At 66.8% G+C, this 27,945-nt stretch overlaps 7 protein-coding genes across 7 annotated transcripts; 2 read left to right on the forward strand and 5 right to left on the reverse strand.

The window, feature by feature from the left end:
* Window positions 1–17: 17 nt before the first annotated feature.
* AURANDRAFT_67757 (hypothetical protein) lies at window positions 18–3,961 on the forward strand (the record flags this gene model as incomplete). Its single annotated transcript, XM_009043292.1, has 4 exons — window positions 18–163; window positions 231–1,595; window positions 1,755–2,127; window positions 2,948–3,961. 4 exons carry the CDS (start codon window positions 18–20, stop codon window positions 3,959–3,961), a joined length of 2,898 nt encoding a protein of 965 aa, XP_009041540.1.
* A 444-nt stretch (window positions 3,962–4,405) lies between these two features.
* Window positions 4,406–7,815, reverse strand: AURANDRAFT_67758 (hypothetical protein; the record flags this gene model as incomplete). The annotated part of the gene is made up of 2 exons (XM_009043301.1): window positions 4,406–6,973; window positions 7,132–7,815. The coding sequence occupies 2 exons, from the start codon at window positions 7,813–7,815 to the stop codon at window positions 4,406–4,408; spliced, it is 3,252 nt and encodes a 1,083-aa protein (XP_009041549.1).
* Window positions 7,816–10,303: 2,488 nt separating this feature from the next.
* Window positions 10,304–11,437, reverse strand: AURANDRAFT_67759 (hypothetical protein; the record flags this gene model as incomplete). Its single annotated transcript, XM_009043300.1, has 1 exon — window positions 10,304–11,437. The coding sequence occupies one exon, from the start codon at window positions 11,435–11,437 to the stop codon at window positions 10,304–10,306; it is 1,134 nt and encodes a 377-aa protein (XP_009041548.1).
* Window positions 11,438–12,832: 1,395 nt separating this feature from the next.
* AURANDRAFT_67760 (hypothetical protein) lies at window positions 12,833–15,094 on the reverse strand (the record flags this gene model as incomplete). Its single annotated transcript, XM_009043299.1, has 1 exon — window positions 12,833–15,094. One exon carries the CDS (start codon window positions 15,092–15,094, stop codon window positions 12,833–12,835), a length of 2,262 nt encoding a protein of 753 aa, XP_009041547.1.
* A 1,181-nt stretch (window positions 15,095–16,275) lies between these two features.
* Window positions 16,276–17,304, reverse strand: AURANDRAFT_67761 (hypothetical protein; the record flags this gene model as incomplete). The annotated part of the gene is made up of 1 exon (XM_009043298.1): window positions 16,276–17,304. One exon carries the CDS (start codon window positions 17,302–17,304, stop codon window positions 16,276–16,278), a length of 1,029 nt encoding a protein of 342 aa, XP_009041546.1.
* Window positions 17,305–18,814: 1,510 nt separating this feature from the next.
* AURANDRAFT_67762 (hypothetical protein) lies at window positions 18,815–24,237 on the reverse strand (the record flags this gene model as incomplete). The annotated part of the gene is made up of 4 exons (XM_009043297.1): window positions 18,815–19,206; window positions 19,229–20,480; window positions 22,824–23,093; window positions 24,145–24,237. The coding sequence occupies 4 exons, from the start codon at window positions 24,235–24,237 to the stop codon at window positions 18,815–18,817; spliced, it is 2,007 nt and encodes a 668-aa protein (XP_009041545.1).
* Window positions 24,238–24,797: 560 nt separating this feature from the next.
* Window positions 24,798–27,745, forward strand: AURANDRAFT_67763 (hypothetical protein; the record flags this gene model as incomplete). Its single annotated transcript, XM_009043293.1, has 4 exons — window positions 24,798–25,645; window positions 25,700–26,199; window positions 26,575–26,838; window positions 27,297–27,745. 4 exons carry the CDS (start codon window positions 24,798–24,800, stop codon window positions 27,743–27,745), a joined length of 2,061 nt encoding a protein of 686 aa, XP_009041541.1.
* Window positions 27,746–27,945: the final 200 nt, after the last annotated feature.

Consider the following 27,945-nt stretch of genomic DNA (forward strand, 5'->3'; position numbering starts at 1 on the left):
GAGAAGGCTGCATCTGAATGACGCGCCGCGTCGCGCGCGCTGCGCTGGCCTACGCCGCGGTCGGCGCTCGGGCGCGGGTCTGCGAGGTCACGATCCAGGTCGACGGCGCGGGCGTAGGCCTCGCCTTCGCGAACGATGTGGAGCTCGACGCGGCCGTGCGCGGGTTCGTGGCCCGCTTCGCGCTGCCCCTCGACCAGATGGGCTGCGCCGACGACGGTTGCGCCGTCGAGTACATCCAAGGCGCACGCCCGCCTGAACGCCGCCTGCGACGCCGCGCCCTACGGCGACGCCGCGGCGTCCGACGTGGACGCCGCGTCTCCGGACTACGCTGCGCCTCTGGACGACGAAGACACCGCGCGGTCCGAGCCCGGCGCATCGCCTCTGGACGACGACGATGCCGCGCGGTACGAGCTCGACGCCGCGGCGGACGCCGGCGAGCGCGAGGCCGCGGGCGAGGCCGCGCCGGCAGGATCGGCGGCGCTCCTCCCGTCGACGCTCGAGGACTACGTGACCCTGTGGATGGTCGCGTGGTCCGCGTGCTTCGCCGTCGCCGCGGTGGTCGCGGCGCTCGATCGCGCGCTCGACCTCCGCGTCGAAGACCGGTGCCCGCGCTTCCGGCGGGCCTTCTCGCTGCCGCGCGGCGCGCGGCGCTGGCTCCTCGCGACGGGCGGTTTCGCGGCGTTGCTGGACACGCGCGGGAACCTGCTGCCGAACCTGCACGACGCGCTCCATGGCCCCGGGGGCCTCTGCCGCGTCGGCGCCGTGGGCCACGTGTCGCTCCACGACGTCAAGGTCGAGGGCGCGTCCTACGTCCTCTACGCGCTCCAGGCGGCGCTCGGCGCGGCGCAGCTCGTCTCGGCGTCGAGGGACGCGCCGGCGAGCCCGCTCCGGGAAACCCTGCTCTGGGCATTGCTGCATTCGTCGGAGCGCGCGTGCTTCGAGTCGCACGGCCTGGGAAAGCAGTGGGCGTACGCGGCGCTCGTCCAGCTCTGGGTCGCCCTCACGCCCGACGACCCGGGGCCGAGCGCGGGCGCCGTCGGCGTCCTCTTCCAGATCTGGGCCACGCACGCCTTCGCGGGCGCCGAGAAGGCCGGCCTCGGGCGCGACGCGTGGGTGCGGACGGGCGGCGCGCTGCGCGCGGCGCTATCGATGCCCGTCTACGCGGCGCCGCTCGGCGCCCGCGCCGCGCGCGCGATGCCCCCGAGGCTTGGGGGGGTTTTGACGCGCGGCGCCGTCCTGTTCGAGCTCGGTCTGGGACCGCTGCTCCTGGCGCGGCGCCGCGCGGTCGGGGCGGCGCTGGTTCTCTTCCACGGCGTCAACCTGTGGACACTCGCGATCTTCGAGTTCCCCCTCGTCGCTCTGGGCGCGAGCGCGCCGCTCCTGCTCGCGCCGCCGCCGCCGCCGCGAGCAGAAAGTGGGCGCCGCGGCGGCCGCGTTCAGGCCTCGCTGGCCGCGCTCCTGGTCTACGCGAACGCGCGCGTCCTCTGCGCGTCGTGCGACGCGACGCTGAAGTCGAGGTACGCGGGCGCCCTGGCGCTCCCGGCGTCCGCGCGGCGCCTCCTCGGGGGGCTGGCCATCGACCAGAAGTGGCCCCTGTTCGCCCAGGTCTGAGGGACCTGCGCGTACCGGCTCCACGCAACGCTGGCGTCGGGCGACCACGCGAGCGCCCACGACTGGTTCGCGGGCGGCGATGTCGCGACGTCCGCGGCCGGCGAGTCGCTCCTCGAATTCGCGAACCGCGACTTTGGCGCCAGGCCCCACTCGGTCTGGGGCGGCCTCTGGGGCTGGAGCGCGATGGGGAGCGCCCATCTGCACAGCATGCAAAACCGGCCGCGCGCGGACACGCGCGTCCAGCGCCGAGTCTGCGACTCGCTCCTGGCCGCGCCGCCGCGCGACGCGGCGGTTGCCGCGGCCACCGCCGACGGCTATGACGCCGAGGTCCGGCCCGACGGCGAGATCCGCGCGACGTTCCACTTCACATGGCGCGGGGCCCAGCGGTCGTTCGCCGTCGCCGTGCCCGGCGGGGGCGCGCTCTGGTCCGCGCGCGACGCGTCGCGGGACGTCGGCGCCGCCTGCGACGACGCGGGCGTGCCCGCGGCCGCCTGCGACGCGACGCTCAAGCCCCACGTGCTCGCCGCGCTTCGTGACCTCGCGCGCCCGGCGTCCGTGTCGCGCGTCGACCTCTGCAATCGGTTCGCGCGCCCCGGCTCGCGCCCTGAATCCGAATCCGAATCCGAACCCAAATCCAGAACCCGCCCCTTTCGCGAACCCTCACCCGCAGCCGAGTCCGGAATCCGAACCCCTTCGTGCTCTCTCGTTTGTTCTCTCTCCGACTCCGGCTGCTCCTTAAGTTCCATCACTATCAACCGCCCGGACGAGAGAGGGCGGCTGCCACGCGCGCGCGCGCGATGATGGACATAAAAAGGGAGCGGCGCTGGTGCGATCCCATCGTAACAAGGTCCCTGTGCGATCGCCCTAGCGCCGCTCCCTTTTTGTTGCACCAGGACCGACATATCGCCCCTCGACGCGTCGAAATGGCCCGGATCCAGAGGCCCCGTTCGCCCCGAAATCGTGATCGTTTCTCGAGATCGAGAGCGGCGCGTCGAAGATCGCCCACCGGCGCGGCGCGGGCTCGAAGGCCGCCGGGGCGCCCGGCGGACCGAGCCGCCGAACGCGGCCGTCAAAGTCGGGCGCTGCCCATCGGATCGGCTTCCCAGTGCACTGGAGCCCCTGGGGAACTTTAGACCTGTGAGGTGGCAATACAGGCTTCAAGATACTTCAACATGCTTACGTCGTAACTTACGGCTTCTAAGTTCACCTTTGATCCGGTAAAGTTAATCTATAAGGAAATATCATATCTTTATTTTGTGTAATATGATGCCAGTCGTCAAGGAAGGCCAAAGTGGATTGTGCCGTCAAGTAGGCGCGTCGATAGCATGGCCGGCAGCCCCGACCAAGTAAGATGAAAAGAACTCTGCTCATCACCACGGCCTTGTGCGCCGCCGCGGAAGAACAACCGGACGTCGCGCTCGTCCTCCGCGGCATCTCGTCGCCGCGGCGCTACGACAGCATCGGCGGCATCTATTACTCCGGCGGCTGGCGCGCGACGCACTGCGACCTGCGGCGGCGCTATATTGAACCATTCGGCGCCGACGTCTTCCTGCACACGTGGGCCGGCGCCGAGGCCGCGGCCGTCGTGCGCGCCTACGCGCCCGTCGCCGCCGTCGTCGAGCCGCAGCGCAACTTCAGCGGCTATTACAAAAACCTCGTCGCCGTCGACCCCTGCGACGCGACGCTGGTGTCGTCGGGCCAGCGCTGCCCCGTGACGCTCCAGAACAAGTTCTCCATGTTCTGGTCCCTCCGCGAGGCCGCCCGCGTCATGGCGGAGCACGAAGACGCGCGGGGGAAGCGGTACGCGTTCGTGCTGAACACGCGCTTCGACGTCCGCTTCCGCGGCGCGCCGCTCTTTCTCGACCGCGCGGCGCTCGCGCCCGGCGCGTTCTACGGCGTCGTGCACCCGGCGACGCCGGGCGTGCACCCGCGCGAGTTCGTCGACGACAAGCTCTTCGGCGCGGGCTCCGAGGCCGCGCGCGCCGCGGGCGCCGTCTTCGACCTGCTGCCGGACCTCGCCGTTAACACGCCCTACGGCGCCCTCAAATCCAAGGGCGGCATCACGAATCGCGTCGAGGAGATCGCGAACGTCGCCGGCGCGGCGCCCTTCGAGTTCTCGAACCACGTGAACCTCGAGCGCGGCGTCCTGCGCTTGCTCGGCGACGACGCGTCAGTATTCCGCCACCTCTGCGACGCGCTGCGCGACGACGGCGGCGGCGCGTGCACCCTCGAGGCCGTCTCCGAGCTCTACCGCGGCGGCGACGGCGACACCGCCTGCGCGGCAGTAGCCTGCGTAGATGAAGGGTGCCTCGTGCACGTCCGCCGCTGGCACCTGACGCGCCTCCCCTAAACACGCCCGGCACTATGGTACGCCGCTTGTCAGGCGAGGAGGGGGGGGCGGACGCGAGGCAGAGGTCGCCCGGCATCCAGGCGACGTCGAAGACGGGCACGGCCTTGCCGCGGAGAGGCGCTCGCGTCTGTCAAAGGATTGTAAGGCCCCTCAACTAAACACTAGGTAAATATTACTGTCCGCTCTTTCCTAGTAGCTTGGGGCACTCGGCCTGGTTAACACCAGGGCAGCCTTCGCTCTAGAGATGTGAGATAAGAAGAAGCGGAGGATTTCGCTAGATGTGATGCGCCTGCTATACTGTCCTTATTTCCCCTTGCAGGTTCCTCCCTTATATACTTGGTCTTCAGTTCCCCGGAAGTCCCCACTTTAGTATGGGACTCTTCCTTCGTTTTCCCCATTTCCCTCTGTTTCTCTCTTTCCATACCACGAGGGTAACCACAAGTCTTAGTGCGCCTGCGACCCCTCCTTGAAAGAGAACAGCGGCTCCTCGAGCCCCGCGCGGTAGAGCAAAAACCGCCGCGGCGTCGTCAGGTCGCCGGCCGAGGGCTCGCTCGCGTGGACCGCGGCGCGCGAGTTCAGGTTGCAGACGAGGCGGTTCGCCGCGTAGGGGATCACGCGGCCGAGGGCGATGTCGGCGGGCGCCGGGTACTTGGCCCCGTCCGGTACAAAGTTCTCGTAGAGCTCGAGGCCGCCGCCCGTGCGGTTGTCCGCGGGATCGCGCGCGTACAGCAGGCACGAGAACGCCTGCGTCCCGGGCCCGTCCAGGTGGGGCGCCTCGGCCCTCTTTCGGCCCGCGCCGGCGCCGAGGCTCAGGACCTTGTAGGGCCAGGCGCGCGCCGCGCCCGGCGCGAGGCTGTCGAGGGCGCCGGGCGGCACGTGGGGCGCGAAGAGCCGCGCCAAATGGACGTCGAGGACGCCGCGGGCCTCGCCCGGCCGCGCGCGGCGCGTCAGCGCGTCGACGAGGGCGAGCGTCGCGTTTTGTGCTTCTACGGTCGCGCCGCCGTAGGTGAAGGCGCGCGTCTCCAGGACGTCGCGGCCCACGGGCGCCGTCTTGTAGTCGCCGGCGACGTGGTTCAAGCGGTCGTCGCCGACGGCGACGTCGACGGCGGCCTCGAGGGCGCCGAACTGGTCCAGGAGCGCCGCGAAGGCGCCGTCGGGCAGGAAGCCGTCGACGACGACGTGGGGGAAGGGCTTTAGACTGACGTCCTCGGGCCCGAGCGCCGCCAACCGCGCGTCGAGCGCGGACATGAGCGCGCACGTCGCCGGCGGAGGCCCCGCGCGATCCGCGAGGCGCGCCGCCACGCGCGCCGCGACGTCCGCGGCCCGCTTCGCCGCGGCGGCGAAGCAGGCCCGCCGCTCGCCCTCGATGTTGGCCGCGAGCTGCGCCTCGCGGCACGCGGCGCCGCAGCCCGCGGCGTCCGCGGCGGCCGCGACGGCGGCCGGGATCGCGCACGCGAGGTCCTGGGCGGCGCGCTCGACATTCGCCGCGTCGGCCGTCGCGTCGATGGTCACGGACACCCGCGTGGCGTCGTCGAAGGTTGCGGCGTAGGCGCAGCTCGCGAACCCGGGCACGACGTCCGCGGCCGGCGGCGCCGCGCCGCCGTCGAAGGCGTAGGGGCACGCTTCGTCGTCGTCCGCGGCCCAGGTGAAGGCGTGGCGGTCCTCCGCGAGGCTGTAGAGATTGCCCGGCGACAGGTTCTGCCGCCCGGCGATGAGGCACGCGGGCGCGGCTTGGAGAATGGCGTAGGCCATGAACGTCTCGGAGGAAAAGAGGCCGAACTGTCCGCACAATGCCGACGCGAACTCGTTCACGGCGCAGGCCTCCGTCGCGTCGGCGAGGACCGCCGGCTCGCCCGTTCTCGCGCCTTCGAGCTCGGGCAGATGGTCGAAGATGACGCGCTTTAAATCGCGCGGCGTCGCGATGGCGCCGCCGAGGCGCTCGGGCACGTGGAGCCAGCGCCAGCGCAGCGCCGTGAGGTCGCTCTCGAGGGCGTTCGTCCAATTCAGGGGCACGTAGACCGGCCGCGTCGACTTGCGTCGGGAGAACCCGAAGCCGTCGCCGCGCGCGAACCACGGCTTGATCAATCGGTCGACGCAGCTCCCGAAGGCGGCATAGAAGACGGCCGCCGCCGCGTAGGCGACCTCGACAAAAATCTCGGCGTGGACGCGGCCGACCGCGGGGACGAGCGACGCGTAAGGAGGATGGAAATCGAGGTCCGTCCGCGTCTTCACCAAAACGTCGTAGCGTCGCAGCTCCGGCTCGAAGGCATCGAGCGCCGCCTGGAGCTGGACCCAGGAGATCAAGCGTCCGCCGCCTTTTTGCCCGCAGATCTCGCAGGCGGCGACGGCGCCGTCGACGCCGACGACGCGGTCCGGGCGGCCGAACAGCTCGCGAGCCGTCGGGAAATGCCGCGCGTACGTCGCAACGAAGCCGTCGCAGCCCGCCGCCGCGTCCTGCAGCGCGCGGAAGCTGTCAGCGTCCCGCAACCGCACCTCGCCGACGAAGAGCACCGCGACGCGCTGGCGCGCCGCCTCGGCCGGCCGGCACCCCAACCCCCCAAAGTCCGTATCCGCCGCGACCATGGCGACGCCGGACCAGACGTCGATCTTCGGCGGCGCCGCGCCGGCCGTCTGGGTGTAGGTGCCCACGCCCGTGCGCACCCAGGAGCCGTCGTGCTTGTCGTGCATCCGGATCGGCCGGCGCAGCGTGACGTCGACGAGGCGCGGCTCCGCCGCGTCGAGGCGCCGCGCGACGTCGCCCGCGACGCAGGGCGTCCGCAGGTCGACGCGGGGCGCCGACTCGGCGCAGAGCCAGGCTGCCGTCGCGGCCGCGTCGACGCCGGGCCCCGCCGCGACCGCGACGTCGAAGATCGCGATGATGTCGCGTTCCGAGTCCGCGTAGAGGGACCAGGCCACGGGCACGACGGCGCCCGCGGACCGCGGCAGCGCCACGACGGCCTCGACGAGCTCGGCGCCGACGAAGCAGAAGGCCGCGCCATCGGAGAAGCAGACCTACGAAGCGCGTCGGTGGCGATTCTTCATCGTCTTCCCGGTCAAAACCTCTCGAACATCGTCGCGGCCGCGGGACGCCGAAGCCAGACCCACGCGCGGTTCGGGTAAGCGCATTCCGGTGGCGCGCGCATCAGCTGCTCCGTCTCCGCGGGACGCACGAGAGCGTGGTGCTGGTCTTGCCGACCGTCCAGCCGGAGGGCCTCCGCGGGGAGGGGCTCGCCGTCCTCGCGGCACCGCGGCAGCTGGTTCGGGAGCCCGGCGACGACGAGGTCGTCCGAAATGAGCGTCACGCCGTCGCAGGCCGGCCGCCGCCGGGCCGCGTCGCGCGGGAGGAACATTGTCAGCGACGCGAAGAGGTCCGCCGTCGGCGGGCCGTAGAGGAGCCGTGCGCGGCGCGCGTGACGGCACGCGGACGAGTTACGTAAACCGAGGCCGCGCGCGGCCGCGGCCGCGACGGCGTCGTCACAGGCGTGGGTCTCCACGTCGTCGAGGAGCAGCGCGTCGACGCGGTCGAGGATGCCGTCGAGGGCGCCGCCGAGTAGCGTCGTCGCCGTCGTCCGCAGCAGGTCGACGCGGCCAACGATCGACGCCAACGGTGGGCCGCCGCAGGCTTCCGCCCGCTCGATGAAGAAGCGGTGGTAGCCATCCTCGACGCGCTCGTCGTCGCAGGCGAGGCGCACGACGAAGACGTCGTCGTAGCCGGGACAGTGCGCCTCGGCGTAGAGCGACTTGGATCTGGGGACGTCTTCGGTAGCGATCCATAATCTTGCCGTCTTCGGGATCTGCACATCGGCGCCGCGCGCGACGGCGGCGAGTAAGACGAGCAACGGTCGCATCGTCATCTAGCGTTGCATCACCGTCGAGAGGCTGCCTGTTTGCATCTTACAAACCTGGCTTTTGCAAACACAAGCCGGCCTACGGCAAGGATTACTATTACTATTGTAATAGTCTAAAATTAGGGAAATTACTATGTTGGAACCAATAAGGGTGTATATATACTATGATGGAAACAAGTATGGTATGAAATGCTATGATGGAACCAATCGCTAATCATGAATATGCATGAAGTCTAAGTTCATGACATGGTACGGTTCCATCGCTCTCTCGATATTGGTTCCATCATACATATTAACTCATATTGTTTCCATCATACATATGAGGATATTGATTCCATCATGCATATCCGAGCGTATTGGTTCCATCTCGCTTTATGCAATATTAAGTATTGGTTCCATCATACATATCCGCGGGTATTGGTTCCATCTTGCTTTCTAGGGCGCTATGGTGCACTGATGTATCACAGTGGCAGGTCAATACACGTTCTCCAGGGGGATGCTCGGCGGTCGGAATGGTTCCATTTCGAGGCAGCATTTAACTGGCAGACTCACATGCTCGACCTGTCAGCCAATGGTAGTTTCTGGCGGCTTCCTTTCTCCGCGTATCCGCTATCATCCGTCTACATTCGCAACGTTCGTGGCGCTGGAACGTCGTCTGCTGCCTCAGACTTTGGAGACATAGAGGTAGACTACTGTCGGATGTCAGACCAATGGGATAAGTTCAACGAGCTTGGCGAAGTCCTCCCCTACTCGTGGTACATTAGGCGGTTGCTCTACCCCTATGACCCTGCCCCTCGCGACGCGATGCGGCCTACCTTGTAACACGTCGATGTCACGTCGCTTGTCGGGGAAGGGGGGGGGGGGGGGGGGGCTCCAGAGGCTGCGCGACGCGATGGAGTAGTTGCAGATGTAGTCTGTGATCTGCCTCCGGGTGCTCTGGGCCTCGCGCGGCTCGGCCGCGGGCTCCGGCGCGGCGGCAGCGAGCGCGGGAGCCGTCGCCGCTGGTGCAGGATCAGGGATTGGTGTGGCAGGAGTGAGACAGGCCCGACGCCGGCGGCGGAGCTTTCGAACGTGTACGAAGCCATGTGCAAATGCGGTTCTCCAGCTCATCGTTCGAGACGAGCCTCTCGTCTTGGAGCCCCTCGTCTTGGAGCTCTGCAATGCTCTCGATGCCGAGCTGGATCAGAGGCTCGTAGAAATGGCCCATGCTCAGCTCTTCCAGCAGTTTCTTCATCACGATTCTGGCGAAATATGGCTTCGCGGAGTTGGTCATCATTTGCAAATGTAGCACGTCCGCAAATTCGAGGTGGTCGAGTACGAGACCAGTGAGCTTGGTCCACATCTCGTTCACTGGCACGGCGCGGGGGTGCCCTCGAGGCTGCTGCGCAAGGCTGCGGTGTACGAGCGGAGCCCCGCTCGCCGAGGATTCATATCAAGACGGACCCTGCCGGCACAGCCCACATTTAGTTCGATTTATTTAGTTTTAGTGAGAATTTCAAGACGGACCCCACGTGCACCGGCGCACGATCACGCCAGGGCGGACCACGTCGCGCTGATGCGCTGGCGATAGTTTCGGCCCGGCGACAGTAGGGGGGCAGCCGCCAGGGGCCTTGAGGGAAAGTGGCTGAGCATCGCCGCCATTCTCATCCCCGCCGGCCGCGTTTGCTTGCAGCAGCCTGCAGAACGGGAAAGCAGCAGAAACCACCATCCTCCCGGAGCGAAAAGCAGAAACAAAAGCAGCAGACAGGAAAGCAGCAAAAGCAAACTTCCTCCTTGAGTGTGATCATCGTCGTCCTCGATGACCCTCCTCAGCTTCCTGAGCACAGCCCCCATCTTCCCCCTTGAGTGTGATCATCATCCTCCTCAGCCTGTTGAGGAAGGTTGAGTGTGATCATCATCCTCCTCAGCTTCCTGAGCAGGAAAGCCACCAGCTTCCTCCAAGGTTGAGTATGATCATCATCCTCCTCAGCTTCCTGAGCAGGAAAGCCACCAGCTTCCTCCAAGGTTGAGTATGATCATCATCCTCCTCAGCTTCCTGAGCACAGCCACCATCTTCCTCCTTGAGTGTGATCATCCTCCTCAGCCAGCTGAGGAAGGTTGAGTGTGATCATCATCCTCCTCAGCTTCCTGAGCAGGAAAGCCACCAGCTTCCTCCAAGGTTGAGTATGATCATCATCCTCCTCAGCTACTTTGGGATAGGCCGGGAAAGGAAAGAGAAAGGGAGGAGAGCCTCCTCAGTGGGGAAGGTCAGTCAGGGTGGCAGTAGGCTCAGTAGGCTGAGCCTATGGTCCTATAAAGAGGAGAGTAGACCTTGAGGATAAGTTGAGGTATAACTTGAGGGTAGAGGTAGAACTTGAGGGTAAGTTGAGGAAGAGTCAGGAAATAATCCTCGAGCGCAGCTATAGCAGGGTTAGAAAGTATTTAGGGGAAAGGCAGAATTTTGAGTGGCTCTGTACCAGCGAGCCACTAGGAAGGTACAAATCTCTCTATCTCTCTACTGCGCGAGGTCGTCGCCGTCGAGGCCCGCGCGGTAGGCCGGGAAGAAGGCCCCGGCCCGCGCCGCGAGGTCGACCACGTCCGTGTGCACCGCGCCCGCGCGGATCGCCATGAGCGCGTCGAACGCGCCCGGATCCAGCACGGAGGTGCCGAGCGTCCAGTCGAGGACGACGTCGCCGACGGCGCGCTTGAACGTCGCGAGCGCGTCGCCGGGCCGGAGGCCCCCGCCCAGGTGGAGCGTCGCGCAGCCGAGGGCCGCGCCGAGTCGCGCGGCGGCGTCGAGGATGGCGCTGGGCCCGGCGAGCGCGTAGCCCGCCGCGCGCGACCCCGAGAGGTGGTAGTGGAGCACGGCGCCGTGGCGGAGGAAGAGCGCCGCGGACACGAGCGACCCGTCCGCCGCCGTCGCCGTCGCATAGTAGCAGTCGCCGCGCGGGACCTCGGCGACCAGGGCGGCGTAGTAGGCCTCGTCGAAGTAGTAGAAGCGCGACGCGCTTCGCCTGTCCATCGTCTCCTCGTAGAGGTCGCGGAACGAGGCGACGTCGGCGGCCGTCTCGACGACGGACATGGCCACGGCGACGCCGCGCTTGCGCGCCTTGCGCACCTTGTTCCGGTGCTGCTTGGCCGCGCGGCGCCAGTAGCCGTCGGCGCCGTCCCGGAGGTCCGCGGCGATCGTCGCGACGCATCGCGTCGCGAGCGTCGCCGCCGCCGCCCCGTAGGCCGTCGCGAAGTGCGGGAAGAGCGGCGAGAAGCGCACGAACTCGGAGACGTAGCCGCGCTCGCGCGCCAGGGCCACGAAGGCCGCGCGGAACGCGGCCCAGTCGCTCTCCGTCGCGCCCGGCGAGGACCACGGCCCGGAGTAGCCGTAGGGCGACCGCAGGTCCCAGCCCACGCGCCGACCGCGTTGCAGCACGGGCCGCTTCGCGTAGGCGTAGGCGACGAAGGCCGGCCCGGCGCCGTCGGACGCGTCGTCGCGCCGCCGCCACAGGGCGAGCTCCCAGGCCGACGCGCCGGCCGCCAGCTCCACGGCGCCCCACGCCGGGCTGTAGTAGAGGTCCGGCCACGGCAGCGCCAAGGCCTTCGCGGCGTCGACGCTGTCGTAGCACGTCAAGCCGACCTCAGGGGCTGCCTCCATCGTGTGCCTTCTTCATGTATCGGCGAGGAGCGGCGCGACCGCGGGCGCGCTCCTCTGGATCCTGTTTGACGCCTACAATAGTACGTGGTTTGGAGCGGCGTTGCAGTTTGCCCTTAATGTAACTTGAAGGGCAGTTTACCAAGGCGAGGCTTGAGGGGGGGAATTGGCCAAATTGGCCGGATTGGCCGCGTCGGACGTACGCCGTCGGACGGCAGCCAACCGCGATCGGACGATCGGACGAAGAGCCAACCGCGATCGGACAAGGACGAGGCCATTGGACGAACCCGCGGCCATTGGACGCGACCCCCGGCCATTGGACGTAAAAGACATCCATTGGCTACGATCTCGCGACGTTGTGGGCAGCGTCTGGGGCAGCCCGCTCGCGAGCGGCGACGGCCCGGAGCGCGTCGATTCCATGGGAGTGGCCAACGCCGCCCTCCCACCCGCCCAAGACCTCGACGCCGATGAACCAGAACTTCCGATCCGCGGACTGCCGCCGTTCTGCAGACATCGATCACTGCGACTGCGGCGCGCGTCCCCACCCGATTTTTGCAGCTCCGGATTTATACGCCTTCACAGGACATGGGAACAACACATCATCTCTGTGCGGTCGCCCTACGGCTGACTTGGGTTCGAATTTCTCCCACGCGCGCGACGACGACGACGGCGGCGGCGGCGGCGGCGGCGGCGGCGGCGGCGGCGGCGGCGGCGGCGGCGGCCGACCGACCGACCGACCGACCCCCAAAAGTAGGTTGCAAGGGCTTCGCCGGGGACCCGAAGGGACTCGCCCGGCACCTCCCCTAAGCCCCAATATTTTTTTTTTTTAATTTTACCCCCCGTACCCCGGCGCTCGAGACGGCCTCTCCGGCTGGTAGTCCTCGTACTAAGCCCGCGACGCCGCGCACCGTCGGTTTTTACGCGTCGGCCAGATCGGCGCGATCGGACGATCGGACGATCGGCCAGATCGGACGATCGGACGAAGCCCATCGGACGCACGGCCAATCGCCGTTGGACGTGGCCAATGGGATTCGGCCAACGCGGCCAATCCGGCCAATTTGGCCAATTCCCCCCCTCAAGGCGAGGCAGTGGGGGGAATCAAAATCGCAAAATCGTAAGGGGTTTGGGGTATTTCGGGTCCGCGGAAGGAGGGCTTCTGCAGGGCTTCTGGCACGTGGCATGGGGCGGGTCGCGCCCTCTAAGGCGTGGGCGGCGCGTCAGAGGTCCTCGGCGAGGCGTGAGCGGCGGTGTTGAGGTCCCTTTTGAAGGGCAGGCGGCTGTGTTGAGGTCCCTGTTGAAGTGCAAGGTTTCACGGTGAAGTCCAAGTTGAAGCGGCGTTTAGCATATCCCGCCGGCGGGATATGTTATTAAGTGGCGCCCAATCACCACAAACGGATATCACATGTGCACCGGGCGGGGGAGGTCGACGTCCTCGTTCCTCACCTCGTCCGTCGCGCAGTCGAGGGTCGTGATCTTCGCCACGCTCACAGACGCAGCAACGAAGGCTTCGACGTCGCCGACGGTGTCGTCCGGCTTGCAGAGGTCGACGCGCGACACGGACGCCGGGCGCGCGAGGTCACGAAGCGCGGCGAGCACGTGGGGCTTGAGCGTCGCGTCGCAGTCGGCCGCGGGCACGCCCGCGTCGTCGCAGGCGGCGCCGACGTCCCGCGACGCGTCGCGCGCGGACCAGAGCGCGCCCCCGCCGGGCACGGCGACGGCGAACGACCGCTGGGCCCCGCGCCATGTGAAGTGGAACGTCGCGCGGATCTCGCCGTCGGGCTGGACCTCAGCGTCATAGCCGTCGGCGGTGGCCGCGGCGACCGCCGCGTCGCGCGGCGGCGCGGCCAGGAGCGAGTCGCAGACTCGGCGCTGGACGCGCGTGTCCGCGCGCGGCCGGTTTTGCATGCTGTGCAGATGGGCGCTCCCCATCGCGCTCCAGCCCCAGAGGCCGCCCCAGACCGAGTGGGGCCTGGCGCCAAAGTCGCGGTTCGCGAATTCGAGGAGCGACTCGCCGGCTGCGGACGTCGCGACGTCGCCGCCCGCGAACCAGTCGTGGGCGCTCGCGTGGTCGCCCGACGCCAGCGTTGCGTGGAGCCGGTACGTGCAGGTCCCCCAGACCTGGGCGAACAGGGGCCACTTCTGGTCGACGGCCACCCCCCCGAGGAGGCGCCGCGCGGACGCCGGGAGCGCCAGGGCGCCCGCGTACCTCGACTTCAGCGTCGCGTCGCACGATGCGCAGAGGACACGCGCGTTCGCGTAGACCAGGAGCGCGGCCAGCGAGGCCTGAACGCGGCCGTCGCGGCGCCCATTTTCTCCTCGCGGCGGCGGCGGCGGCGCGAGCAGGAGCGGCGCGCTCGCGCCCAGGGCGACGAGGGGGAACTCGAAGATCGCGAGCGCCCACAGGTTGACGCCGTGGAAGAGAACCAGCGCCGCCCCGACCGCGCGGCGCCGCACCAGGAGCAGCGGTCCCAAACCGAGCTCGAACAGAACGGCGCCGCGCGTCAAAACCCCCCCAAGCCTCGGGGGCATCGCGCGCGCGGCGCGGGCGCCGAGCGGCGCCGCGTAGACGGGCATCGATAGCGCCGCGCGCAGCGCGCCGCCCGTCCGCACCCACGCGTCGCGCCCGAGGCCGGCCTTCTCGGCGCCCGCGAAGGCGTGCGTGGCCCAGATCTGGAAGAGGACGCCGACGGCGCCCGCGCTCGGCCCCGGGTCGTCGGGCGTGAGGGCGACCCAGAGCTGGACGAGCGCCGCGTACGCCCACTGCTTTCCCAGGCCGTGCGACTCGAAGCACGCGCGCTCCGACGAATGCAGCAACGCCCAGAGCAGGGTTTCCCGGAGCGGGCTCGCCGGCGCGTCCCTCGACGCCGAGACGAGCTGCGCCGCGCCGAGCGCCGCCTGGAGCGCGTAGAGGACGTAGGACGCGCCCTCGACCTTGACGTCGTGGAGCGACACGTGGCCCACGGCGCCGACGCGGCAGAGGCCCCCGGGGCCATGGAGCGCGTCGTGCAGGTTCGGCAGCAGGTTCCCGCGCGCGTCCAGCAACGCCGCGAAACCGCCCGTCGCGAGGAGCCAGCGCCGCGCGCCGCGCGGCAGCGAGAAGGCCCGCCGGAAGCGCGGGCACCGGTCTTCGACGCGGAGGTCGAGCGCGCGATCGAGCGCCGCGACCGCGGCGGCGACGGCGAAGCACGCGGACCACGCGACCATCCACAGGGTCACGTAGTCCTCGAGCGTCGACGGGAGGAGCGCCGCCGCTCCTGCCGGCGCGGCCTCGCCCGCGGCCTCGCGCTCGCCGGCGTCCGCCGTGGCGTCGGGCTCGGACCGCGCGGTGTCGTCGTCGTCCAGAGGCGCGGCGTCGTCCGGAGACGCGGCGTCCACGTCGGACGCCGCGGCGTCGCCATAGGGCGCGGCGTCGCAGGCGGCGTTCAGGCGCGCGTGCGCCTTGATGTACTCGACGGCACAATCGTCGTCGGCGCAGCCCATCTGGTCGAGGGGCAGCGCGAAGCGGGCCACGAACCCGCGCACGGCGGCGTCGAGCTCCGCATCGTCCGCGAAGGCGAGGCCTACGCCCGCGCCGTCGACCTGGATCGTGACCTCGCAGACCCGCGCCCGAGCGCCGACCGCGGCGTAGGCCAGCGCAGCGCGCGCGACGCGGCGCGTCATTCAGATGCAGCCGTCTCCGAGCTGCGGTACCCCCCCATCGAGGACACAGCCCGGTCCGAATTTTCGACGAGCGGCAGAGCTACTTGTAGTAGTTTCCGTCCACTTGGCCTTTCGTATCTCCCACTAGCCTGAGCTAAAGGAAGCAAGTAAAATCCTCCCTCAAGGGGAGGTTGCAGTGAACCGCCTCCTAGGTGGTTGGGAAATGCTATCATCTCCTATGCGCTAAACGCTCTCTGTAGCGCGAAAATGCCTGACTGCAAGTCAGGTGAAACTCCCCGGCTGGGGGAACGTTGGGGGAACCTCTCTGCTCCCCCGCAGCGAGTCGGGCGTGGCGACGGGCCACGACCGGGAGCTGGGTGAGAGTCGGGTGAGCACGCGAACCTGGTCTCGAACCCGACCTGCACACTCACAGCGCGCTGTTTTTCCGGCTGCGTAGCTGAGCTGGCTTGCCCTCTGGCTCTCCGAGTCGGCCGGTGACGGCGTCCATGGTCCGGGCGAACCGATCGGGCGCCTCCGCCGCGGTCAGGCCGTTCGCCGGGTTCACCTCAGTGCCAACGTAGAGGATCTTGACGCCGTCGCAGTCGAGCATGTCGTAGCAGAAGCCCAGGTGCACGCGAATGTGCCGCGACTTCGACGTCAAATCGCGCTTGCGCATCGCGAAGACAACCGCCTGGTTGTCGCAATAGGGAACCTCTCTGGTCTCTTGTGAAAGTTGATTGCCCTGCTCAGCTGAACAACCAGCAGTTTTATTTAGCTGGATGATGATAGGTGGTCTAAACTCACTAAAGTTTCTCGTTACCCGAAACATATTGTACTGCCGCAAATGCATTTTTTTTTTTTTTTCAAGTCGCTGCACATCGCTCGTCGTCACTTTCCACCTCAGGCTTCTGGATGAACATGACGAACATCTGCGTGTTGCGCGCGCGATCTTGGGATGTTGGGTTGAACGCGGCACCTGATGTCGCGGTATTGTCGGCGTGCTTCCTCGTCGGCTGTCGCCATCGTCGGGCGTCGAGGAGGGGGCTTGGGCCGCAGGTCAGGCCCAGGCGCGTCTGGGGTGGTCATGGCGCTAGAATGGCCATCCGATTCGCAAACTTGAACTGCACGCGGCGGCGCACATGGACGGTGGTGCCGAGATACGGTCAAGGGGATTAATTTGCACGCCCCCTTATCGATCGACTTCACGTGGTGCACCAGCAGTTCCGGGCGTCGAGGTAGATGAGGCAGTGGCCCTCGCCCTCGCGGCAGACGTCGGTCTCGCAGCGCTCGTCGCCCCGGCAGGTCGGCAGCTGCGCGTGGAAGCCGACGGTGAGCACGTCCTCGCGCTCGATGCAGTAATCCAGGACGTGGGGGCAGATGGGCCGCGCGCGCGTCGCGTCGCGGGCGAAGAAGACGTTGATCTCGCGCGGTGCGGACTCGAGGCGGCCCGCGTGGTCCGCAGCGTGGTCGCACAAAAACGCGCGCGTCTCAAAGGGCACGTGGAAGCCCGCGGCCGCGGCGAACTCGACCGTCGCGGCGCAGCCGTTCTGCGTCTCGTACATGAGCGCCTCGTCTCGCAGGAGCGCGTCGACGACGATCGCGTCGACGCGCGCCAGGGAGTCGCCCGCGCCCTCGAGGATCTTCAAACCGTGGCCCTGCGCGTCGACGTAAAGAAAATCGACGTGCGCACCGACGGGCAGCAGCACGTCGAAGACCGACTTCAGCGTCATCGTCGGCACGCGGCGCACGCCGCCGACGGTCGCGCACGCCCGCTCGCCGGGGCTCGGCTTCGCGAGCGCGCTGCACCCGTCCTGCGCGGCGACGTGGAAGTCGGCCTCGCCGTCGACCGCGTCGAGCGCGAAGGGCAGCGCGACGCCGCGCCGGCCGTCGAGGCGCCGGAGGCCGCCTGCGCCGCCGCTCGGCGCCGCGACGGCGCCCGCGACCACGCGGCCGTAGTGTTCCAAGAGCGGCTCGAAGCTCACGATGTATACGTCGTCGTAGCCCTCGCAGAGCAGCTCGCAGTTGGCGAGCCAATTCCGGCTGTTCGTGCCAACTTCGAGCCAGATGCGCGCGCCCTCGGGCACGTCGAGGCGTCTCGTGGCGGGATCGAGCGTTGCGACCTGCAGCGACGCTGTCAGGCGGCCCTGGTCGTCGACCTCCCAGCTCCCCGCGAGTGCCGCCAGCAGGCACGGGAGGAGCCGCTTCATCGCGCGGCGTTCGTCAGCCCACATCTTAGAGCTCGCCGCTGCGGCTCTCCATACCGGACGGCCCTGGCTCAAGACTTTACGTTGACGCGAGTTGGCAGAGAACGACCTCGGGCGTGGCGAGCACCGACGTGGGCAGCGTCTCCACGAGGCGACGGTACAGTAATCTTCGAATTTAATGCAGCGACCAAATTTAATGGTTTGACTGCAAAAGGGCCAAATTTGGGAGCAAATCTAAAATTCTCTGCATATGCTTTTTATTTGTGCAGATGAAGTCAAGTGGTTCACAAATATACTCATCCCAAACAAGCTTAATTTTGGGGAGTTTGGCAGTGTCCCTCTTTTTGTTGACAATCAAGCGGCTCTCTCTGAGATCATCCCAAGATGTCTCTAGTACCTCAACTTATCCTCAAGGTCTACTTCCCTCTTTATAGGACCATAGGCTCAGCCTACTGAGCCTACTGCCAGGTAGAAGCCTCTCTATCTCTCTAGAAAGTGAGAGCACTTCGCCGTGGGAAGTCGGGGTTGGACGTCCATCAAGACGAGCCGAACGTTCGGACGCCCATCAAGACGAGCCGAGCCCGAAAGCGAACCAGAGCCAGAAAGCGAGTCAGAACCCGAGCCCGAGTCAGAACCAGAGAGCGAGCCTGAGAGTGAACCCGAAAGCGAACTGAGCCCGAGAGTGAGCCAGAATATATACTGTGAATGAACGGTTTGAGCGGCCCAAGATTGAGCGAACCGTATAAGATTAACGGCGAGCCATCCAATCGTGAACGGTTGTCCCAAATTGTATCGGCGCCCCAAATTACAGCGGTGGTTCCCTAGTGCATGTCATAAAGATGCTTTCCCGAATGCTGCGTCGCGACCAGGACTCTTCGGCGTGCTCGGTGCTGGTGTACTCGCCCGCGCGCCTAATCTCTGGCGTGCCATTGCTCGGTTGTAAAAAAGTGGCATGTCATAAAGATGCTTTCCCGAATGCTGCTGTGTGCTTGCGCCGGGTGCGCGTCCGCGGCGCCGACGCTTCTCCTCGCGGCCGCTGCTATTCCCATGACTCGATTTGACAACTTTACACGCAAGGAGCTCGGAGAGATGATTGGCCTTGCCTGTGCGACGGACTTTGACATCCAAGTCGTCGTCGATGCCGACATGAGGACATGGGTCGATAAACTCCCACAACTCTGCAATCGCATCGACCTCGCAACGCTGAGTAGGACGGCGATTCACGGCTCACGGGACGGACCGTGCGAGGACAAGATTGGCGTCAGGCCGTGTCCTGAGTTGCTGCGCGCCGCTCGCTCCTTCAAAGTCCGGGTATGGATGGTGCGGCCCGAGGCCCCAATCTAGCTGCCCCGGGTACTCCCGATACAGGACGCGCCAGATCCCGATACGCCTCACCGAAACGGACGAACAGCGACGAAACATTTAGTGCGTCGCGACCAGCTCTCGTTAGCTGCAGCCAAGTTTTTTTTCGAGACAAGCGACTGCCCGCATTCGTTTGCGGAGCGAGGCCAAGACAAACGCTCCATCCGGAACGAGCTCACAGCCTCGCGCCGACGAACGCGGGCCGGCACGCCTGGTCCTCGAAGCACGGGCCGTCGGCGCAGGCGAACGCCGCCGGGGGCCGGGCCAGGACGTCCCTCGCCGCCGCCGCGCCGCGGAGCGAGTACCGCCACCAGAAGTCGAGCGCGAGCGCTTCGTCCGCGCGCCGTCTGCGCGAGGCCCACCAGCGCGCGAGCGCGGTCTCGGTCAGCGCCTCCCACTCCTCGACGAACGCGGCGCCGAGCTCGCGGTACGCGGCGTCGAGGTCCGAGCGTCTCACGACGGGCACGGAGCCGACGGCGACCGCTTCGAACGCCTTCGGCGCCGGGTCGACGCCGCCGCCCTCCACGCAGAGCACGAACGCGTGCGCTTCGAGCCACGCGGCCCAACCTGCGCGCGCCGCGGCCTCGACGAAGTGTTGACGGAAGCGCGCCGGGGTGCGCGCCGTCGCCCGTCCGCGCTTCGGGCGGCGGCACGGCGGCGAAGGCGCTCCAGTTTTGCGCGCAGAGGCGGGCGACGCGGCGGCGCGGCTCCCACTGCGGCCCGGCCCGGATCCTCGCCGCGCACGCGACCCGGAGGTCCTTTGGCGCCGTCCGCGCGCGCCCGAGGAGCTCGAGCGTCCGCGCTCGCTGCGTTGCGGTCATGAGCACAAACCCGACGGGCAGCGGGACCATCTTTTCGGGGTGTGGCCAGTCGACGCCGCCCGTGACGAGGTTCTCCACGACCCAGCGCTCAACGAGGGGCGAGTTCAAGACCTCGAGGACGCTCGCGTCGTCGTTCGGTCCAAATCGCGCGTCGACTTGCAGGGGGAGCGTCGAGTCCTCGGACCCGCTGTAGAGGACCACGGGACGCGTCAGACGCGGCAGCACGCGGTCCGCGAAGACGCGGATCGCGTCGCCGCCGTAGAAGTTGCGGTTCCCGAGCCACACGGTCCGCGGGACCCTCCGTCGCCGGACGAGGTACGTCCGGAAACCGCACGTCCCGTTCTCTCGAAAGATGATCCAGTCGCAGAGCGAGGCGACGCCAAAGTCCGGGACGCCGACGCGCAGATGCCGCGTCGTGTGGAGCGCCCGCCAATCGAGGTCGCCGGGACTCCAGTTTCTGAGTTTCTCGCTGAGATTGAATTCATTCGGTGATGTCGGCGCGTCAGGAACCGGAGCCGGCGGCGCGTCGTAGACTTTAAGGAGGTGGGTTGTCTCCTCATTTTTGGCCGCAAGGAGGTGGGTCATGGTCCGGAACCACTCGCGGGACGCCGGCCGATGCCGGTGGATGCGCCGCTCGTCCGAGTAGTCGAGGCGGACGAAGAGGCAGTCCACGCGTTCGCAAGCGGCGCGCGAGTCGAAAAGTCGCGCGCCGCGCCGCCCCGGCGGCATCAGCGACACCGCCGACGCATTTCGCACGCAGGTCTCGTCCACGGCCCATTTACCGAACGCCGTCTTCCGCCTCGGGCTCTCGAGGAGGTCCTCGTAGGGGAACGTGTAGCCCGAGGGCGGGGAGAAGATGTCGTCGGTCGTCGACGCGACGCAGCCTCGCGCCGCGAACGCCGCGACGGCCGCGTCCCAAAGCGCGACCTGGTCCTCGGCGCCGCAGCGTTCCGCGTACCACGACTCGAGGAACTGGCGCGCGGCGGCGTCGTCGCGGACCGCGAGGGACGCGCTGGAATACTGCCACGGCAGCGACGTGCGTCTCGCGAGGCCGGCGAAGACGACGGACGCCGACCCGTCCCCGACGCGAGGCACCGCGAAGCCGTCGAGCGATATGTTTGAGACGGTAAGCTGCAGCTTACTTCCGGGCAACATAGTTGTCTTTTGAGGTGAAGAGAGATCGGAGGTGCAATTGTGAATCCCTCCAGGCCTACGCGGCGCACTCGTCCCGCGTCTGGATCCGAGCTCGAAACGGAACCAGCGGAAGAGCTGTTTCCGCATCGTACACAACTAGCGCTGGCACCGCCGCCCATCCGTAGAATAAAACACGGGGTGTCCCAGTTCCGCTCAGGTGCGCTCGAGACAGAAGGGAACTGGGACCAAGAACCAGAATGGTGGCGGATACGCTGTCTCCACTTGCAAGAGCGAAAGTGGCAGCGTGACATCTTGCCTCTTCGCGTTCACACTCGATGTTTGGACGTAAGGCGATATATCCGGTGACGTGGCGCAGATCAACTCGCACGGACACTCCGAAAGTATCGCACACGAGTGTATCGACTGAAAGGAACTCCGGGGCGCGCCATGGAACATCATGGCCAAACAGTATGTCTAGAGCAGACCCAGCGAGACGCGTCCCGACGACTCTTTTGTTGGCCATTGACGGATGAATGTCGCACGGAGCGCTGTTCGCATCTTCAGCAACCGCATACCCAACATTGGGAAGATCAAGCATCTGCATCTGGGCGTGCCGGAGAAACGGAAGCGATAAGTTTGTGCCACGTTCGCAAAAGGAGGAGAGTCGCACAAAGCCAAAATAGGCACTCCAGAGACCAAATATTAGGCGCAAATCAGTGACAAATCGCTTGAAAAGACAACCAAGTACAGCTCTGGGCTGGGAGCTGGCGAAGACATAGGACTCGCCGAGCCAAACTACGAACCCTGCGAGTCGCATAGGCACAAACGGAGAAATTGTGGCGTTAAAACATGCCGATGCCCCCCCAAATGCGTATGGTAATGCTCGAAAATTTGGCGTGGCATCACATGCGTCGAGAGTTTTGTGCCACGGTGGAATCCACTGCTCGATAAATGTGTTGCCAACTGCGGCAATTATCACCCCCACGGGCACTCTTGTGTGCTCGTGCACTTTTGTCGCAAACGCATGACATGTAGGACTAGTTGGCCGAGAACTCCAGCGGCTCGCTGATGCGCGGGGAAGTTCCGCACGAGCAAAAGCACCTTCGCGCTCGCAGAAGCGCGCATCTCCGTACGGCTGGAATATGGGCAAGACGCGCACAGATTTCCGAGTCAGATTCTGATCTGAAGGACCAAGCAGATTCGACTGCCCCACGCAGAGAAACACGTCACCGAATAGCACGTCATCGATCGCCGCCGTGGTCTGTGCCTCTGACAATTCTTCTGCGTGCAACTTGTGGCCCTGGATACCCCCAATCATAATCGGAAGATCGCGTCTCCAATATCCCGTATCTTGTGCCGACGTGACTTCGCCAAGTTCCCTCCCATCGAGCGAGAGACTGACATTTGCTCCTGGTATAGTGGCATGACCCCAAACAAGCGCAGGCACATCGCGTTGCAGGACCATTCCAGTGCTAAATACGCTGGATAAGAGCCCTGAAGTTTCCAGGGCATCGCCCTGAGTCAGAGGAGAAGCTGCATCGGTGGCTCCAAACAGCGCCTGTCGTCCTGCAAAAATTGAAGTCTCGTAGGTGACAGCGAGGGCTAGGGTTCGCGCCGCTGCCGCAATGCGAGCTGCCAATTTTTTATGTCGAAGAGCCCACTCAATCATTTGCAATAGATCGTCGAGGTCACGTCGCACGGGCACAAAGTGTACCCACGGCCGAAACTGCTCGTGCCAAAATTCGACAGCGCCACCTGAGGCTCGACTGGAAGCGACCTTGAGTACTACTGCGCGACCGTGTAGCAGCTTCTTGAAGTAGCCCCCAGTGGTACCGAAGCCGTCTATCGAGATTTGAACAAAGTGCCGAGAGAGCCACGTATCTGACGCTCGAATGGTAGTTGTGAGGTTCGCGTCGCGCGCCGCGGCCATTTCTCGGAGGCTGAGCAGTGGGTAGTTCGGGTGAGACAACTTAGCATCCAAAAGATCGGGTCGCGTCGCAGATAGATAACACGCACGGAGACGCTGCAAGTCCCAAGATGACGCACCTGGTGGCGACATGCCGTTCTGTCCCCGCAAGAGGTCTGCGCCACTTGGAGCACCTCGCCAGACTGCTCTGAATATGTCTGGCCATGGTGCACGCGGCATCCTGCGATCAGAATCGAACCCACCGGAGGCAGAAAACGTTATGTCGGGCATGAAACGGATTCCTGGAGTTCCTCGTGGAATACGGCCGGCAAAAAGGGGCAGTTCTCCCTGTCCACGAGCCGGTCGTAGGTCTCGACGCGCGTGCGCCAGTACCGCTCCGCCTCGGGCGCGAGGACCGCACCGTCAGCGTCGTCGTCGTAGGCCAGCGCGAGGTCGTAGATCGTCGACACCGGCACGTTCCGGTCGTAGGTGTTGGGCGCCCACGGCACCGAGAGGAAGAGCGCGCCGCCGGGCCGGAGGACCCGCATCCACGCCCGCAGGGCCCGCAGCGGGTCGGCGAAGTGCTCGAAGACCTGCGCGGACGAGACGCGCGCGCGAGTCGGAAGCGGTGGGCCGCCCCCGACGCGCGGCGAGGAAACCCCTTGTAGCCGCGCCGGCGCGCGCGTGGAAGGCCATGACCACGTCGTAGCTCTCATCTTCAAAGTCCGACAGCGCCCCTCCGTCCGCGATGATGAGTCGGCCGAGCTGCCGGTCGCCAGCGTAGAAGACCAGGGTCTCGTCGCCGTCGCCGATTTGTGTGGCGCGCCTGACGGCGCCCGTAGCGACGTCCCAGTTTACGATGTCAACGCCGCGCCACGGCAGGGCCGTGTAGAGGCCTGCCATGTTTGAGATGCTCGGGCCGCCGATTTCCAGGGCCGTCGCGTTCGTCGAGATGGCCGCGAGCACGGCCTGGAATCCCGCGCCGTCACCGGCGGGCACGATGACTCGGCGCTCGGTCGGCAGCGCGTACGACGCGTTCGGACACGCGCCGTCGAAGGCCGCACGGGCGGCCGCGACTAGTGAGGCGGCGCGGAGCATAGTGTTGAATTAGTACTACTCGGTATGATTCTTGAATATGAAGACATGATCATGTGTGGATACGAACATTTTGACTTCGATTCTGTCGAGCCACTGGCCGGGGTCAGCGTATTGCAGACACCATTCGCATGCGTGGCGAATCACACCGGTCCTGTGACTGGGAACGCCCACCGGATCTCGACTTCGGCGCCTTCCAGGGGAAGAGGCCGCTCCCTCCTTTTCCCGATGACATCGAAACAGGCCTTCGCGTTGCCAGGCTATCGCGAAGGTCTTGGATTCGTTGCTATTGTACATGTAACAAGTTGTAACAAGCTAGATCATATAGGAAATGAGCCGTAGTGATTATAATTGCCCAACGTATATATCATAAACGATGCGAGCCATTCGTTTTAAAGTTTGCATCTTCTTCAATATTGGCTGTGCACTCACAGCCATTCATATCCCAAAGTTCATCGAGCTCAGTGAAGTTTATTCCGTCAAGGGTTAGTTTTGCTTATGTTCTAGCACTCTACGCACACTGGCAGTGCATACGGACTGTATGAACACCGGGAGGTTGTTCACCTCGAAGCTGATGTCGACGCCGGCGCCAGCGCACCGGGCCGCGCAGAGCAGCAGGGCGGCGAGCGCGCGCCCAGCCATCGTTCGCGCCGCAGCGATGAATGCGGCGCTGGCATGAGTAGACCATGCCGCTCCCTTACCCCCGCGTGAGGTCATAACTTCCCCCAGGCGAGGGATTAAGGGACAGGAGATCTCTCCGCCAGGGGAGGGGCGTGGTCTACTCAGGTCAGAATGCGGCGTGTCGCAGATGAAGGCGGGGCCGCACCGTGAGTAGACGTCGACTTCTTAAAGTCTTATCAAGACTACCTCCCAACTTTACCCAACTTTTTGTGCCACAAGACTACCTCCTAAGACTTACCTCCCCTTGCCACGCTGTTATGCTGCGTCGCTGTTCAGCGTAGCTGTCTGTAGGGCCAGCTCATGCGGGCATGCGGGTCTTGGCTCTTCTCGCGACGATCGCCGCAGCGCAAGACTGCCTCCTGACGCTGCAAGTGGACGGCGTGACTCGGTCGATCGATGCGCGCGCGACGATCGAAACTCTCCGCTCGTTCGCGCGCGGCGCGGTCCTGCGCGGCGCCGGCTGCGGTGACGACGAGTCGTGCATCCTAGACGTGCTCGCAGGCGCGGCGGCCGCGGCGCGAATGGCGTGTCCCCGCGCCGACGCCGATGCGGCGGCGGGCGTCGACGTCCCCCCGGGCTTTAAGCCACGCATCTTCGACGTGCTCACGGGCGCACCCGGCCTCGAGCCCCTCTTCGAGGTGCCCGACATGCCGCTCTACATGGCGGCGGCCGCGCCGGGTACGGCCGCGCGCGACGACTCCAAGGCGGCGCTGCGGTTCTGGTGGTCGCCGGCCACGGGCAGCGTCCAGGTGCACCCGCTCGCGCCCCTCGAGGAGGTCTACGCGCGGCAGCACACGGCCTCCATCGGGAGCCTGTGGCCGAAGCACCACGCGGCCTTCGCGGACTTCATCACGCGTCGGCGGCCGCGCCACGTGCTCGAGGTCGGCGGCGGGCCCGGCGACCTCGCGAAGCAGCTCGCGGGGCGCGCCGTCGAGCGGTGGACGCTCGTGGACCCGCGCGCGACGTGCCCCGAGCTCGAGGGGCTGGACATCGTCCGGGCCTTCTTCGACGACGTCGACGAGGGCGCCCTCGAGCCCGTGGACGCCGTCGTGCACTCGCACCTCTTCGAGCACCTCTACGACCCGCGCGCGTTCCTCGGGCGCGTCGCGCGGCTCCTCAAGCCCGGCGGCCGCATGCTCTTTAGCGCGCGTGGCCGCGCCCCGGACGCGCGGCGCGCGCCGAGCGGCCGCGCGCATCAGGTGCCCAACATGACGGGCGCACTCAAGACGTCCACGCAGCCCTCGCTGCACTGGGAGCACACCTGGCTGGTCCACGAGGCCTACGTGCGCTGGCTCCTCGCGGACTTTGGGTTCGAGGTGCGCGACACGCTCGCGTTCGGCGGCGCGCACTCGGTCTTCTACGACGCCGAGTCCTCAAGCGGCGCAAAAAGACCGAAATAGAGGCGCGGAGCGTTCGATCCCAGGTACGTGGGTCCCCTCCCCAGGGGCGCGGGCCCGCCGCCGTGCCTCGGCACGCAGCTCGCGGACCTGGTGCTCGCGTGGAAGGCCGGCCTCGACGCGGACGCGGCCCGCTTCCAAAGGGCCGCGAAGGCCCACGGCGGCGACGCATTCGTCTTCGCCGCGCACGTGGGCTCGCAGTACCTCCTCCGGACGGGGCTCGACGAGGGCCTCCTGCGGGGCGTGCTGGACAACAACCCTGCGCGCGCAGGCCGGCGGCTCGCGGGCTTCCGCCTGAGCACGGCGCGGCCGGCCGACGTCCTGACGAACGCGACGCGGCCACTGGTACTCCTGCGCCAGGGCGTCTACGATGACGAGATCGAGGCCGACCTGAGGCGGGCGCGCGACGACGTCGAGGTCCTCCGCGGCGAACCGCCGGCGCCCGTCGCCGGTTCGAGGGTCGTGCGCGCCGCGGGGGACGACCGCGGGCGCTACGCGGCCCTGGGCGCCCTCGCGCGCGCCTGCGGTTCGCGAGCCACGCCGCGGGGCCCGACCCGGTACGCCCGGCTGCCCCCGCCCGTGGGGCTGCGAGTCGCGGAGGTCGTGGGCGGTGCCGTCGTCGTCGAGGGTTTCGAACCGGCGCCCCACGGCGGCTTCAGCAGCGCCGAGGCCTCGGGCCTCTTCGAGGTCGGAGACGTCGTCACGGGCGCGGCGCCCGCGACGGCGCATCCCCACTACGCGGCCGAGGCGGCGGCGGCGGGACCCGCGACCGTTGCATCAGTGCAGCGGGCGATGGCCTCGTCTCAGGGGGCGGCGCTCTGGTGGACGCGCGACCACGACGGCCCAGAACGGGCGACGCTGCCGCCCGCGCGCCCCGACGCGGCGACTTTGAAATATGTAGGGTCGTTGGACGCCTTGGCGACGACACCAGGAGACGCCATCGGCCTGTCGCGAAACGGTGCCACGGTCATCAAGCGCGTTTCGGTGCTGGCGGTGAGACCTGGGGTCTACGCCGCGCCGTTCGAGCAGAGCTTCGGGGTGACGCGGGACGGCTTTCCCGTGGACGAGGAGCACGCGCCCAAGTTCGGGGTGTTCGACAAAAGCTGGGCCTGGGTCGGCGGCGCTGGGCGCGGGCCCGTCGGCTTCCTGCTGCACGAGGCCGCGGGTTTCGGGCCGCGCGGAACTCGACTCGCCGCCGGCCGAGAGTCTGTTTCGCCTCGAGAGTGTGTCTCGCTCCATGAGCTGGTGCGGCGAAGCATCGATTCGAGCGCCGCGCAGGCCTCGGCAACTTCGCGCATTTCTTTGCGGAGCTCGTTCATCGCGCAGAGGCCTTCCTGGAGCTAAAGCGGCAGGAGCCGCGGCTTCGGCTCGCGGTCTTCGCCGATTTCGGCCTAGCACCGTACCAGCGAGAGGCGCTGGCGGCCCTGGGGGTGCTGGACGACGAACTCGTGTCCATCGAGCACCCCATGCTTTTCGATGCCCTATACGTCCCCGGGCCCTGCTGTCCCGCGTACGGGGACGCGGCCTGCTCGCGCGCGACATGGGACCGGCTCCGGGCGGGCTTGGAGGTCGCTGACGCGCCGAAGAATCGGACGCGCCGCATCTACGTGCACCGTGTGGTAGGGCACCGCACGTTGCTGAACGAGGATGCGCTGACGGCAGTGTTTGAGCGGCGCGGCTTCGAGGTCGTTGACGTCGCGCCTCTCAGCCTCGCGGCCCGCGTCGAGCTCTTTCGCGGCGCGGCCGCGGTCGCCACGCCCATTGGCGCGGCGGCCTTCAACGCGCTCTTCCTTGCGCCGGGTACGCGCTTCTACCTCGTGGACGACCACCGACTGCCCGTTCGGCACTACTCGCCCTGGTGGCGGGCGTTCCTCCCCGGTTGGAGCGTGGACGTCCGCGTCCTCGCGTGCGCCGGCTCGCGCGCGTGGCCGGCCGGAGCGCCGCACGCCCGCTCGGGCTGGCCCACGCGCGTCGGCGTGGAGTACCCGCCCATCCACCTGCCCTGGATGCTTCCGCCGGACGTCGAGGCCTGCATCGGCGGCCTATTCGCCCCGGAGGACCCTGTGAGCTAAGCCGCTCGCGGCATTGGGCGTGCTGGACGGTGACCTGATATCCATCGGGCACCCCGCGTACTTCGGCGCCCCATCGACGACGCCGCCGCCCCGGAGTGCGCCGAAGCGCCCCAGGAGCGCGGTCGCGACGTGCTCGCGCCCTAACATAAAATTGCATTTTAGCTCAGGCTAGTGGGAGATACGAAAGGCGGCCAAGTGGA

This window comes from Aureococcus anophagefferens (genome assembly GCF_000186865.1).
Source record: "Aureococcus anophagefferens unplaced genomic scaffold AURANscaffold_49, whole genome shotgun sequence".
Taxonomy (NCBI): Eukaryota; class Pelagophyceae; order Pelagomonadales; family Pelagomonadaceae; genus Aureococcus; species Aureococcus anophagefferens.